Raw genomic sequence first — 15,467 nt, 5'->3', positions numbered from 1 at the left:
TTGCCCATCCTATCATTGTTTCTTTTACTTGTTCTTCTTCTAATTTAATATACAATAGGTAGCTATACAGGTTTTTTTATCACTCTCTCTTCTGTTCCTGTTAGTATCTTATCCAGTTCTGTCAGTTCCTTATAAAAGCCATATATTTTAGCATCTTTTTCATATTTAGATTGTATTTGCAGTTGTGTATACCAAACCATATCAATCCCTTGTTTTTTCAATTCTTGTTTAGTTTTGAGCTCTCCCTTCTCAGACGAAATATCTTCGTATCTAACAATATTTCTCATATTAATGATATTTGGATGTATAAGTGCTTCCATCATCAAAAGGCAAACTGGTATCTTCAGATAATGTTGTTCTCTAATTTTCTCCCATACTAATAACAAAGCATTTCTTATATAATGTCTTTGAAAGTAACCATGGATCTTATTTTTCCCATACCATAAGAAAGCATGCCAACCCAATTGCAAATCGGGAGGGGGAGAAAGGGCAAGAAGAGGAAGGGGAGACTTGGGTGGGGAAAGCTGGAAGGTAAGGATAGAAAAAGAGGAGGAGAGGCGGGGATGACGTTGAGACGGTACGATGTGCGATCTTGAAGCTCCAAGATCGCTGTCAATATCTCTGCCGCTGGACCTAAACCATCCCGTAGAGACAGTGATAGAGAAGGGCACATCCTGCTGATCCTAGGGACATCACAAACTCCCTGGGAGATCCAGGAGAAGCCCTTTTTTCCGGCCACAGAGAAGCAGCCATAAAAGCTGCTGAAAGTTGTGACAGCTCCAAAACGGAAGGAAAGCGGGAGAGAAAGTGTGTCGAATTGGTGAGATAAAATTTATTATTAGAGAACACCCAAAAAGATTAAAAGTAAAGTTAAAATTGAAGACAGAAGAGGTTAAGCGGCAAGATTAAGCCTGAGTCAAACTTAGTGTGTTATTTTTCTGTAATTTTTTTATTCATGGAATTTTTACAAATGCTTCTTACTTTTTAAACTGGACCATTTTTTTCTTCTTCTATTTTTCTTTTTTTAATACTTATTGATTAAGACTCTTTTTCTTTTTTCAACACTCTATTGCATTTTTTCCTAAGAACTTCTCTTTTTCTCCTTAAGTTTGGAATATTAAGAGGGGAGTAAAAGTAGAGGAAAAGAAGTAACACTGCCACTTAGAGGCTTGGAGGCTTGGAAACATTGTTTTTCTTTTTTTCTTTGAACATTTGATCTACATTTCAAGGTTTATGAGTTTGTTTATTGAAAATGATAGTGGGAAGAGCACGGATTGTTTATACAGGTGCTCCTCTGGGGTACTATCAGTAGCTGCATTGAAATGAAAAGAAAGCCTTGACTTGAAAGAGAGAAGATTGCAGTGAATTTGTTTTGAATTTAATAAAAAAGCTTTGGATTCTATAGTGGCAGTGTTTACTAACTGGAGGAACGGCGCAACATGAAAAAGAAAAGGAAGTGACATTGCAAATGATTATGCAAGAAATTAAAAAAATACAAGAACAGAGAGCATTGAAAAGAGATTGGAAAATATTGAACAAAGAACAGAAAAAATAGATGGAAACATTGAGAATATTTACCAAATGATGATGAAATACGAAGACAAAGTTAAAAAAATTGAAAAAAAAGATGAACAAAGAGATAAGAAAATTGGTGATATTGACAGCCGATTGAGTGTGGTTGGAAAAGACAAGAGTGGAATATTGAAATGAGAAATCGACAGATTAGAATTTTACCTCAGATTCCAGAATATAGAAGGAGAAAAGGGAGAAAATTTGGCAGAAGTAATGATAGAAATTTTGGCAGAAGCATCAGTGATAACCAAAGGGAAGTTGATGGAAGGAACAGACGGAGGGTTTTGAATCTTTACAAGATATGCAGTGAAAAACAAGTTGCCAAGAAAAGTCCATATAAGATCTACCAAGAAAGCAATTAGAACACATATACTACAAATGGCAAGAGATATAAGATTGCACTACTATTGGAAGGATACAGAGTGATGTAATGCTATAATAAAAACTAATTCAAATTTACTTAAATTTAGAATATTACGCATAAAATGAAGTAATAATAGGGTGTGGCCAACCAGTGCAATAAAAATTGCTCTGTGCATGCGCAGAAGCAAAAAAACCAAGATGGTGGGGCCTACAGCGCTGCCGGGAGAACCGGATCGGGGAAGTAGCCGGCCTGGTTCGCTGCCGGTCCCAGCCACCTAGGTCATCAAACCACTACTGGTTTGGCCGAACCGGTAGGAACCCACCCCTGAGTCAGGCTAATAAAGCTACCATAAGTAAAGTCTATTTTCCAATTTTATAAAGAACGTATTTGTTAAACAAATTTCAATTAAATATGCTCAAATCAGAACTAGCCTCCAAATCTTATTTTTCTGAACTTTCATGCAGATGTTACCCAGTGCCAAAATAAATTTCTTTAGCCACTCATAGTTGTAAATAAGCATACGTTGCAGTGATAGACAGGCGGAAATCTGCATTGCCGTCAACGTAAAGAAACTTCTCTGAGGGCTGCAGACGAACTTCAAAGCTTGGCAGCTCTACAGAAAAAGAAACAGACGAAAAGTTGGAAGTCTAGCACTGACAGGTTTTATTCAATATATTTTATTTATTATTTATTTATATCACACCTTTCTTATTTTTGTAAGCAACTCAAAGTGGTGAACCTATCTAATACTCCTTCCTCCTATTTTATTTATTTATTGGTGTCTTGCCTTTATTATTTGTACAGATAACTCATATCCAACACACCTTTCTCATTCTATTTCTCCCACAACAACTATGTGAGGTAGATTGGACTGAGAAAGAATGACTGGTTAAGATCACCCAAGCTTGCTTTCATGGGTAAGGTGGGATTAGTATTCACAGTTTCCAGAGTTCTAGGTTAGCAATAGCAATAGCAGTTAGACTTATATACCGCTTCATAGGGCTTTCAGCCCTCTCTAAGGGGTATACAGAGCCAGCATATCGCCCCCACAGTCTGCGTCCTCATTTCACCCACCTCGGAAGGATGGAAGGCTGAGTCAACCTTGAGCTGGTGAGATTAGAACCGCTGAACTGCAGATAACAGTCAGCTGAAGCGGCCTGCAGTACTGCACCCTAACCACTGCGCCACCTCGGCTCTCTAAGTTGCTACCTTAACCACTAGACCAAATTGGTTCTCATAATTTCCAACTTCTACAAATGATAGAACTAGATTTTTTTTAGAAACAACATGGAAGAGAAAGAAACCCGGGATCAGGAATTGGCTTGGTTGAACAGAAATGAATCTTCTTACCATATTCCCTGACATCAAAATATGCGGTATAGCTCTCCTCTGGGGAATGCCCATATTTGGCCACAACCTTCCATGTCCCCAAACTATAGGAAGAAAATGAAACTATTTTTCATTCTTTTGACTTTATAATTGATTTATGACAATAACGTTATGAACAAGGGATACAAGGCTTCTTCCTGATATTAATAGGTTTACTTGTCCTATGATGAATAATTATAAAGGACGAAGAAAATGACTGTTTCATAAATCTTCAGATTCAAATATGTGGGAGTTGAAATGTGAATCTTACATCTGCAACAAATTTCCATTTGTTCCCTGAGTTTAAGTGGTGGTGATAAGATTGTATCTATTATTTGTCCACTCAATTTCACAGAATTGCCATAAAAATAACATTGCAGCTGATCTGGGCTCTTCAAAAAACAAGAGGAAATAGAAATGTAATGGACAAATTAAAATGATCAAACCTGGATTTTTTTTCTTACCTTAGTAATAATAGATCAGGGAAGTAGGCTAAAAGGGAAAATACTATACAGCCTTATTCTTTAATTGGTCTTTAATAGCTGTATGTTTTTGTTTCCTGTATCACAGTTTCAGTTTGGTTTCAAAACAGGTAGCCTTATGATAATATTAATGTTAAATTACCTGACAAGCTCTGGTAAATTGTAAGGCCGGATGAACTTTGGATCAACTGGATTAGAACTAACGACAATGTCTTGTGGAGTCTGGGCACAAGGAAATAAAGTATGAATGTGTTGAAAAAATGTAAAATGTTGCACAATATTTCCTATGCATTCTATAACATCCAACTCCAGCTGTAATACTAGATATTTTTTTATGTGATAACACAATACAGATAGCAAATGCAACCCAGCAGATGGGACACTGGGTTATAAGATGCAAGACTATTATTTGAATTTTAACCAAGATGACATCAACTGATAGGCCAGAACAGATAATTCAGCCTCATTTGCTTTGAAAATAGAACATTGGCCACCCCAAGCCCCTTTTCAGCAAAAAATAAAATAAAATAAATTGTGCAGATGAAAACTGCAACAAAACACGAAGTAAACAACTAGCTCCTATCCCATTTTCCACTTTCATATCGAAACTTTTCGAATCATTGATACAGCCTAATATTTAGCACAGAGCTTAAAATTAAGCCATTTAGGAAAAATGCATATATAAAATGTTGCCCAACCAAAGCTTCATAAAGTGGTTGCCCTGATTGCATGGGAAAGAAGAATCAACAACAACCACTTCTTGTTCAGGGGTACTATACTAATCACACAGGATTGCAGACACCATTCTCACCTTAAACTCGACAATCACAGTTTTGTCCATCCTGTGCATGTTGTGATCCACAGAAAAGACATGATAGTGCACTAAGGAAAAAAGAGACCAACTGTAATTTGTGATAGTATTCAGAAGATATGTGCTGGTCTGTGACCATAATAAAAAAATTAATTGATTCATGTGCTTGTATCCTAAAAAAAAAAGTATTGTCATAAATTGCCTGATGTTTTGTAGCTGTCAATCGTCCCACATGGTTCATGCAGCAAATAAAGACTCCCGGGACATTTTTATTACCAAAAGTATAACTTACTGAGCCAATATGGATACAGAAGTAGCAAAGCCAATATTAACAATTTTGCGCGCAAACAGCATAGTTAAACGTTCCCCTTTATTCTATCCAATCAGTATGGTTCAGTTCAGTTCAGTTTCTTTGGCTAATGGGCTCTCAGCCAAAAACTGAGCTTGGGAGCCCGTTTTCGCTGGCAGAGTACTCGGGTCACCACAGGTGTCTCCAACACGAGTGACATTGAACTGGCTACACCTACCCTGGCCAGGCCCACCCAGCACCCTGAGGTCAAACACAATCTTGATGCAGCCCACAATGAAGTCAAGTTTGATACCCCTGCACTAATTTGTGATTACATTCCACTGGACCATCTATCAATGTCTTTCTTAAATCTTTTCTTAACTTTCTAACCTTGATTTCTCAATATCACCAATGCCAATACTCACAAGGAATACATTCTTCCCTTTCCCCCACTCTCTAGAAATATCTCAAATAAATGACAAATCCCAGGTATGGTTTTGTTTATAGCATTATTCATCACATAACCCCAGGGGAGTGGAGAAAGAGAGGCGGAAAAAGAGTTTACCTGCAGAGCCTGGTGTATAGATGCCTTTATCTGTCTGGATGAACACAAAGCCACTCTGGTAAGAAAGGAGAACCACCCTTTCCAATTTCGATGGAAGACCAGTTACTTGCACAACCACATACTGAATTTGCTTCGAGTCCTTCTTGAGTTCCTTTGCAGGAATCTGGATGAGAAGATGAACAGAGCAAAGGCTTCAAACATAATCATCACTAAGGGCCACCTGAGGCCTCATTCCGTAGCCCTAGACAACAACACTAAAACATCGATCCAGAAATTTTCACGACTGAGTCAAAAACAAATTGTGATCTAAATATTTTGGTTGTTTGCTGTGAAATGCTGCAGATAATCTTTCAGCAATTGTGGCAGTAAAAACTGTAAAATAAATACATATGTATCCCAAAATTCCATTTTGCCTTCCTCCTTAGAATTTTATGCCCAATTTCTCTCAATATTTGACAATCTAGTCATGTTTGACTAACGTGCATAGGATACAATAGACTCTACTGCAACCATTACTATTCACCCACCTTTATAGTTGGAGTGACAAGCATGCCTCCCGCTGGATTCATTTCTACTCTGGTTTGGAACAAGGTTTTCTGCATCCGTGGAAAATCCTGAACCAAGATGTCAAGCTGTTTCGGAGCATTGTCTCCATGTGCCTCCACCAAAATTTGCTCGTCTGTATCTGTTCGCAGAACACCAGGGGTGATGAGGGTGTAGCTGCAGAAGGAGAAAAGAAAATCTCCTTTTAGTCTGCTGAGGAAAAGTGTGCAATTTGGTGAAGTTTCTTCAGGATCTTTTCTTTTAGAAAAGTGAAGAAATAAATTGTGAAAGATGTGACACAGAAAGCTTTCAAATAAAGTTGAAAAATGAAGAAATCTATTGTATCTTTATATCACCTAAAGGATATTTGGGATCCTGGGGGTTTTTAGTTATAAAATGAGACTGACTAACCTGGGTGGTATTGTAATGTAATCAATACATTATAATGAACAATGCAGTGCCCCTTTGCAGAGTAAAGGACCATCTTTTCTATGAAGGAACAGAGCTTGAATCTAAGATTTGAAAAATAGAATTGTCCCGTCATCCAAGTTCAGGCAGTCCCCAGCCTGCATGCAATTCTCCAGTAACCCTATGTTGAGTTGGCCATGCCCACACAGTCACGGGACCACAAAGCCACGCCTACCCTGCTGGTCATTAGGGCAGAGAACCGGTTGTTAAATTATTTGAATCCCACCACTGCTACCGCTGCCCCTAATTAAGGAAGCACAACCTATCAGCGCCAAAACTTATTGCGTTTACCAATTTGTTCGTAATTGTGGAGACAATTACATTGGCGGAACTGATAGGTGTTTGGCTTTCAGAATCAAAGAGCATCTTCCAAAATGGATGCAGACAGTCTTGAGTAATCCAACAACAACAGCAAATCATGGGCATAAAATGCCTTCTTCAGCCATTGCAAGACACTCGCTATGGGCCACCAGGTGACTCCAAAGTCAGTATTTAAAGTTCTACAGGAACTCTTGTTTGCTGAGGTTTAGAGGTGGTTCCCATTAACCGTCTGAAGCAGAGGTGGGTTCCTACCAGTGCCCACCTATTCGGTAGAACCGGTTCCTCAAATCTACCGAACCGGTTAGAGGAGGTTCCACCAGTGGACCCGGAAAGCAGGCCACACCTACAGAAGAGGTTACAAAATGTTTTGAAACCCACCACTGGTCCTTGGATATGATTATTCTACACTATCATGCTCCTATTTATAAAACTCAGTGCCTCTGTGAAAGGTAAGGATGACTACTGCGTTTGTGGTGCAATCAGAACATTGCGTGTGTTGAAGTTGTTTTAACGCAAACCAAAGATGCCTTTTTTAAATTTTTTAAAAATTGTTCAAACCTACTCTGTGGGTGTGGCCTCCTTTGTGGGAGTGGCTTGCCACCCATGTGACCAGATGGGAGTGGTTTGCCACCCATGTGACCAGATGGGAGTGGCTTGCCGCCCATGTGACCGCATATGAAGATGTCGACGACACTTGTCAGAACCACCTTAAATTACCTCACACACAGCACTGGCATGCATGAGAATGTGATGTCAACTTGTTTTTTAAAAGGCATCTTTGGTTTGCGTTAAAACAACTTCAACACACGCAATGTTCTGATTGCACCACAAACGCAGGAGTCATCCTTACCTTTCACAGAGGCACTGAGTTTTATAAATAGGAGCCTGATAGTGTAGAATAATCATATCCAAGGACCAGTGGTGGGTTTCAAAAAGTTTTGGAACCTCTTCTGTAGGTGTGGCCTGCATTCCGGGTCCACTGGTGGAACCTCTTCTAAGCGGTTCGGTAGATTTGACGAACCGGTTCTACCGAATAGGTGCGAACTGGTAGGAACCCCCCTCTGACACACTCCCAACACAGATCCTGCCTTTCCAATTGCTTTCATAAAGGGAAAAGGAAGTGGCCCCTATGATAAAGGGCTTAAACATTCCATTTCTTTCCTGCAATAAGAGTTGCTACATGTCTACTGACAAATCACCTTCTCTGCCCTCCTCCTCCTTCTGCTCTTTTGCTTTTTCAGTAGCTGATTCTCCATGCTGGGACCAGAGAAATATGGTCAGCCTCATTGCTGCTATCACTCATACATCACATCCTGTATGCCTGCTGCAAAATCGTATCTGGTTTTCCAATATAGGTACGGACAGAAAATTAAATATTTTCTCAAAACAAGCAGGTAGGAGGCCAATCTCTATGTCACTGAAGGCAAACGTCACTTGAACACATCAGAAACAAAGAATGTGGGATGAGTGTTTTCTAAATAATCAACTTAATTTTTTGTTTGAAGTTGTTGACGCTTCAGTATGCACAGCAATGGAAATAATTTAGCCATAACTGAGAACAAGAGGTCTTTATATTTCTCCAGAGAATCTTCATTCCAAGGACAATTCCTCAGTCAATAAGGGGAACTTCAGGGCCCTTATTGATAATTATAATATGTTTACTCCCGTCATGGGGATGTATTGGATTTTCTAAGAAAGCTCCAAAGTGTTTGGAGACACCTGCAAGTAAATTCATTACTGTATAAAGCACCTTGAACATGATAGCTCTGCTTAGCCCAGACTGTCAAGCCCACAAGTCTTTGTTACACCTGCAAGGAAATTCATTACCCTGCAAAAAGGACCACAAGGCTTCCCCAGCACTCCCCTGCTGAAATATCTATGATACTTACAGAGCCCCCTGGGAAGATGCTGGCAAAGCAATCAATAGAGCAGCCACCAGATAGAACGTCATCCCCTCCATGGCAGTCCAGAGGGACCAGAGAAGTGCTGACAACTCCAGTATTTATCCAGAGAGCCTGCTTTGAAGCCAAGCCCCTTTGCAATTGCTGAACGTTTAATCAGTACACAAATGGGGTGGGGAGGAGCTTGAATAACTAGGGCATTTCAGAGGAAATTAACAAAAACATACACTGGATTATTTGTCTTCTCACCAGGGTTTCAGTGCAATGACTAAACAGCAGTATTTATGCAATTTGGTTTTGATATTCTGCTATTACATCTGCAAATATTCCTTTATTTTGTGATACACAAACGTACTTTGCCCCTCTCCCCCACATACATATTTGAAAGGGGTTTTAAAGTAGCCCAATTTGAGGGTACAACTTCTTACCCCAAAGTTTGTTCCTAAACATATCTTGGTGTGACCCTTTGTGGTCTGCTTCAAGTGTTTACACCGCTCATCCTGGTAAAGGTTATTGTTCTTCCTCTGGAGCGCCCTCTGGAAAGCTGCACTCAGTCTTCTTGCTTCTTCCCATTTCTTTTCTCAGCTACTTTGATGGTTTCCTCTGAGAGCCATCTGCCCTTTTCTCCGGCTTCTTGCATAATATGTATTCTTCTGCAGTTCCAATAATGCCACAGTTCATCAGATGTCTTCTCAGCTGGGTCCAATAGTTCAAGCCCATTTTTCATCTCAAAGTTTCTTTGAGTAGCATAGTGAGGTCTAGAATTTTCCCCAAGTAAACCCTCACATGCCCACCCTTCCACCAAAGAAAAAAGCCGAATTACCAAAGAGTGTCTAAAGATGCCTTAGCACCTTAAACATATTTTGTCTTACCTGATACAGTTCTCAGTAGAATTGTGCACAAAAGCAGGCATTCTCTGGCATGGTCTTACTATGTGTTTAAGTAGAGCCTATATTGGAAATCAAATGGACTGCACTTATTGCCAGACAAAATGTATAGAAAAGACAGTCAAGAAGTGTTTTATTGCATGTTATTTATTTAAAACTGCACATCAGTAAAGAGTTAATCAGAAAGTATACAGTAATTCGGCAGGTGGTTTCCAATAAGAGCTCCTCTTGGCAGGACATATGGACAACACTGGAGCCTGGATTTCCAAAGACAATCAATTGCACCATATCTACTCTGTTTACTCTAGCTTGCTAAAAATATGCCTTAGGGATGGAAAGTGTTCTGTGGTCTCTACATGTGTGTGTAACTGCAAAGGCAGGTGAGGAGGTGGAAAGGGGGAGGTATTGGGCCCCAAAGAGATATCATCATCATCATCATCATCATCATTAGAATTGGAAGGGACCTTGGAGGTCTTTTAGTCCAATAGCCTGCTCAAGCAGGAGACTCTATTCCATTTCATAAAAGAGGATGTCCAGACACTTCTTAAGAACCTCCAGTGATGGGGCACCCACAAACTCTGAAGACAAGCCATTCCATAGGTTGATTGTTCTCACTATCAGGGAATGTCTGCTTAGTTCTAGGTTATTTTTCTCCTGGATTAGTTTCCAACCATTGCTTCTTGTCTTGCCTTCTGGCATTTTGGAAAATAATTTGACCTCTTCTTCTTTTGCGGGAGCCACTGGGACCATGCTATCATGTCACCCTTAGTTCTTCTTTTCACTAGACTAGACATACCCAATTCCTGCAACCATTCTTTATGTGGTTCAGCTACCATTCTTCACCCCTTTTAGCCTCCAGCCCCCTAATCGTTTTAATTGCTTTTCTCTGCACTCCTTCCAGAGGATCTACATCTTTTTTTATATTGCGGTGACCAAAACTGGATGCAGGATTCCAAGTTTGGCCTTACCAGGGCCTTATAAAATGGTACTAACATGTCACGTCATTTTGATTCTATCCCTCTGTTAATGCAGCTTAGAGTTGCATTGGCTTTTTTGACTGCTGCATCACACTGTTGGCTCATATTTAAGTGATTGTTTACTAGGACTTTGAGATCCCTCTTGCAGTTACTCCTATTCAGCCAGGTTTCACCTAATCCATGCTTGTACACTTGGCTTTTCTTGCCTAAGTGGAAAACCGTACTTTTCTCTACATTGATTCCAGTGGTGGGATTCAAATAATTTAACAACCGGTTCTCTGCCCTAATGACCATCTGGGTAGGTGGGGCTTGGTGGTCAAGTGATTGGGTGGGCGTGGCCAACTCAAGGTCACTCAGGTCAATGGACGTTTCATCTTAGCTGTTACAATGTAATCAGGGTTAACCGGAGAGGCAGTTTCTGTAAGCAGGGCAATAAAGATCAGGCTAGAAACAACACCAGAATGTTTCCTTCCTGCCTTCCTTATAGGATTAGCCCTGTAAAGTGAAAAAAAAACAAAAGGAGATTTCTTCTAACAACCGGTTCTCCGAACTGCTTAGAAAGTTACCAACTGGTTCTTCCGAATAGGTGCGAACCGGCTGAATCCCACCACTGACTGATTCTCATTTTTTTTTAGATGGGGCTGTGTTCAAGTCTGTCAAGATCCATCTGGATCTTGAGCCTATCTTCTGTCTATCTGTTTCCTGAAGGATACAACTTTATGGTAGCCAAGTGATGGCATCTGAAAGTAGTGTTTCTATCATTTCTACAGCCTAGGAAAAAGAATATGTCCTCTCTCTAAATGCACGGGCTCTAATCTGGATTGGGCTCTCCTGAATAATATATTTAAAAGACTTTAAAAAAAAACTCTGAACATTCCCAAGTCCTCAAAGACAGCAAATCCGAGAGAATATCACTTGTTTAGACTCTTTCATTGGCACTGGCACACACATACACACACACACAAACAAACACAGAAAGGCTACCGCATCTGGAGTCTGTATGAAGAGAGAGTTAAGACTTGGCCTTGTTTACCCAGCTTGCAACAGACTGCGCTACCATCAGCGTCACCTTTCCTCTCCATTCCGGGAACCAGCTGGGATGTAGGAGCATTTGCCTCCCCTTTCTGACCTTCACCGAGATTGGGAAAGGGCGACCTCAAAGTGGACACTGAGCAGAGGATCACTTTACTGGCATGTTGCTAAACGCTGTGAAGAGGCACAGAACTTTGATCGTTTTGCTCTTTGTTTTGGAGTCACGACAGTGGGCTACAGTGGATTAATGGCATTTCCTCTTGCTTTGATATCCCCTCGTTGCTATTGTTGTGCTGATATGCAAACTGGCTTCTTCTTCTTCATCATCCTAACATATTCTTGCAGATGCAGAGTCCGCTTTTTGGATCATCGAAAGCCGCTTTGCATGGTGGGCTGCATCTCCGTGGCGTAGGCCTGCAGCATGTGTGTCTTAGTGATGGTGTCTTGCCATCTCTGACACCCTTGAGGTTGCTGGCCATCGACTTCTAGTTGGTGGGCTGTCTTGGCAACGGTGGAAGGTGCGTCTCTCTTGACATGTCCATACCTGCGGAGGTGGCCTTCTCTCATCTTCCCTGTAATTGGTGCCACACCGAAATGCTGTCAAATGGTGTCATTTGTGATGTTGCCTAGGGTGTTGGCTATTCTTGCTAGCTTAGTATCATCTGCAAATTTGATAAGTTCCCCTTCTATTCCCTCATCAAAGTCATTTATGAAGATATTGAACCCACCTCTGGATTTGACGTAATGAGAGAATAGATCTGATGGAGGAATTTGAAGATAAAATCTGCTTCAAAGACAAGGAAGCCTACAGTGGAGAAGAAACAACATATGAACAATATCAGATGAGGCTCTGCAGAAGAAATTTAGGAGCCAATCTATACAGCCTCCATGCCCTGGTACAGGATGGTCCATTCAGCACTTCCTGAGTACATATCTTCACGTCTCCATCTGTCACGTAATCTCTCTATAGTTGAGATAACATTGATCTTCCTAATAGCCTACTTGAAGATGCTGTACACAGGCAATAGCGGGCATGTTGACCTCCATGCGAGACCCTCAGAATATGAAGCCACTGGCAGAGGCACTATGGGCCAGTCCTTTGCTGTTTTCAGGGCGCCCCCATGGGCCAGACCTGACCCCCCAAGCCTTGAGTTTGACACCCCTTGTCTAGGCCATTCCCCACTTAAATAATTAAAAAAATCATTAAAATAACTCATCTCTTGTTATTTTATAGAAAATTGGATTCCCAGAGTGTGCTGCCCCTTGTTCTTATTTTCTCTCCTCCTGTAATGTTCTTAGGATAGTTCAGAGGTGGGTTCCTATCAGTTCTCACCTATTCGGTAGAACCGGTTCGTCAAATCTACCGAACCGGTTAGAAGAGGTTCCACCAGTGGACCCGGAAAGCAGGCCACACCTACAGAAGAGCTTCCAAAATGTTTTTGAAACCCACCCCTGGTCCTTGGAGATGATTATTCTACACTATCATGCTCATATTTATAAAACTCGGTGCCTCTGTGAAAGGTAAGGATGACTACTGCGTTTGTGGTGCAATCAGAACATTGCGTGTGTTGAAGTTGTTTTAACGCAAACCAAAGATGCCTTTTAAGAATCAAGTTTACATCCTATTCTTATCCATGCCAGTGCTGTGTGTGAGGTGATTTAAGGTGGTTCTGACAAGTGTCGTCGGCATCTTCATATCCGGTCACATGGGTGGCAAGCCACTCCCATCTGGTCACATGGGCAGTAAGCCACTCCCACAAAGGAGGCCACACCCATAGAGTAGGTTCGAACAATTTTTGAAACCCACCACTGTTATAGTTCCCATAGGGCTACCCAAAGTTAAATGGTTTCCTCAAACTTCAACACTGCATCTTCAAGATGGACAAACTTGGATGGCCACTAGATGGCAGCCAAGACATACAAAAAAAAAAACCTTAACTCTCTTTCTGCTCCAGGTACTTGCTATGCATTACAGAGAAGTATTTATTCATTAGCATTGTTTTTGTTTTATTATTATTATTGTTATTATTTGTCTCGCTCTCCATCCCGTCCCCCCCTGTTTTCTTCTAGGGAGGAATTCAAGGTGCTGAACCAGAAGTACCTTTAACAGCCTTCATTCCGGTTGCGTTGTTGAAATCTAAATCAATCTGCAAAGAATATGCCATATCAATGGACGTGATGTTGTGATGGGAAATGGTATGAGGGGGCCAAAATAAGATCACATTTCTCAACATAGTATATTTTTTTTATCACAGTATTCCATTTCCCCACCTTTTTGACCCCAAGTTCAGTACTAGAAGCAGTGGTGGGTTGCCGGCAGCGTCCTCGTGCACACGCGTGCAGTTCACACATGCGTCTTAGCGCCTGCACGATGCTCCAGCTGCTCGCGGAGAATTGCGCAGGGGCTGTATGTGCCATGCGCCTGCGTGGAAACGCAGAAGCCTTCAAAACCGGTAAGGAACACGGGCAGGCGAGTGGGCCCTTCGGCGTTCCCGGAAGTTACTTACTTCCGGGTTCGCCGACCAACCGGTCCGCGCGGACCGGTTGAAACCCACCCCTGACTAGAAGCCTTCAGGATCTCAAAGTAGCCTAAACAGCATTGCTGTTGGTTATACTGTTATTGATTTCAAATCAAATGAAACTAAAATAAATAATCAATTCAATAAGGGTACTATTAGGAAATTACACATAAACTTTCAAGCCAGCAAGTATTAAGACCAGTTAATGACCTTTAAATATCGAAGATCCTTTTCACGGCTACAGCATAATTTTTATCAACAGCGTACCTCTGTGGGAAGTTATCACCCAGCCCTCTCCCAGAAAAACGAAATACCCTAGGAAATATTGAAAAGGCAGAATATTTCTCTGGATGTGAAAAGAAAGAAACATGTTTTAAGAGACAGAATAGCTGCCTGTAGCTTCCTGCCCATCCCCACTTTGTCAATAGGCCATTGAGAAGGCCAAGCTAGTCCATTTTACATAATAAAGAGTTCTCCACTTCAGCTCCAGGGGGATGGGATTAAAGCATGATAATATTGGCCCCAACTGACCACATGGCATCTGAGAACTCAACCAAACCTGGATTCAAAATGCAGCCTAGAGTGTTGCCCCTGCATGGCCCCATGGGAGTCTGACAACGAATCAGAATACATTTCTTACACAGGAACAGGAAACAGAGAGGTGGGACTGAACAGGTTATAAAAAGCCTAGCAAGCCCCTCCCTCGGCCCTTCTCTTCTTCTCCACCAACATTGAAGCATGTGATCACCTTTTCTGTTCAGGGCTCAAGCTATGTGGTCCTGTCCACCAATAAACCATCTTTCCAAGCAGCCTCCATGTCTCCAGTGTCTTTTTCCCCACTTGGAGCTGAACGCAGAAGGACATTGCTTTCATCACCTCAAAGGCAGATTTATAAAGATTCATGCAGGTAGATCTTAACAGTGTTGCAGGCTTTTCAGAAATTTTCTACTGGAACTCCTATTTAAGACATTCCTAATAAATGTATCCATAGCATTTCTTCCTGCATTGACCTTAAAATAATGCATATTATGGCTAAGTTAGCATGTAAAACATACTGGCAGGATTTGGGCAGCACATTTTTAAATTTTATTGATTAATTAACAGAACAACAGAGTTGGAAAGGGAGATCCCCCAGTCCAGTGGTTCCCAAAGTGGGTGGTACCGCCCCCTGGGGGGCAGTGGGATGACTTAGGGGGGCGCTAAGAGGCACGGGAGGTGGCAGAGGAGTGCTGGAGGTGGCCCCCTCACAGGGCGCAATTCTGCCTGGAGCTCTGTTGGCCGCCATTCAGCTGAGCACTTCCGGCAGGGGTGAAATTCAGTCTAACATCCCAAAGACTGGAAGGATTTTTCGCTCGCTTGCTCGCTCAT

The 15,467-nt window shown here is 41.4% G+C and overlaps 1 protein-coding gene across 1 annotated transcript in view; it reads right to left on the bottom strand.

Moving 5' to 3' along the window:
* LOC148048409 (A.superbus venom factor 1-like) overlaps positions 1-8,763 on the bottom strand; it is a 65,957-nt gene extending 57,194 nt beyond the window's left edge. Inside the window, exons 1-7 of the mRNA XM_087711002.1 lie at positions 8,673-8,763; positions 5,979-6,171; positions 5,452-5,614; positions 4,598-4,668; positions 3,929-4,008; positions 3,287-3,369; positions 2,459-2,549 (exon numbers count right to left, since the gene is read on the bottom strand). Of these exons, the coding sequence (XP_087567128.1) occupies positions 2,459-2,549; positions 3,287-3,369; positions 3,929-4,008; positions 4,598-4,668; positions 5,452-5,614; positions 5,979-6,171; positions 8,673-8,743 (752 nt within the window). The 5' untranslated portion in view covers positions 8,744-8,763. The remainder of the gene's footprint in view (positions 1-2,458; positions 2,550-3,286; positions 3,370-3,928; positions 4,009-4,597; positions 4,669-5,451; positions 5,615-5,978; positions 6,172-8,672) is intronic.
* Positions 8,764-15,467: the final 6,704 nt, after the last annotated feature.

Source organism: Thamnophis sirtalis, unplaced genomic scaffold (assembly GCF_051295495.1).
Source record: "Thamnophis sirtalis isolate CommonGarterSnake01/CBP01778 unplaced genomic scaffold, rThaSir2_p1.2 scaffold_3, whole genome shotgun sequence".
Lineage (NCBI taxonomy): Eukaryota > Metazoa > Chordata > Lepidosauria > Squamata > Natricidae > Thamnophis > Thamnophis sirtalis.
The sequence above is the reverse complement of the archived record's forward strand: the minus strand, read 5'-3'. Positions and strand labels throughout refer to the sequence as shown.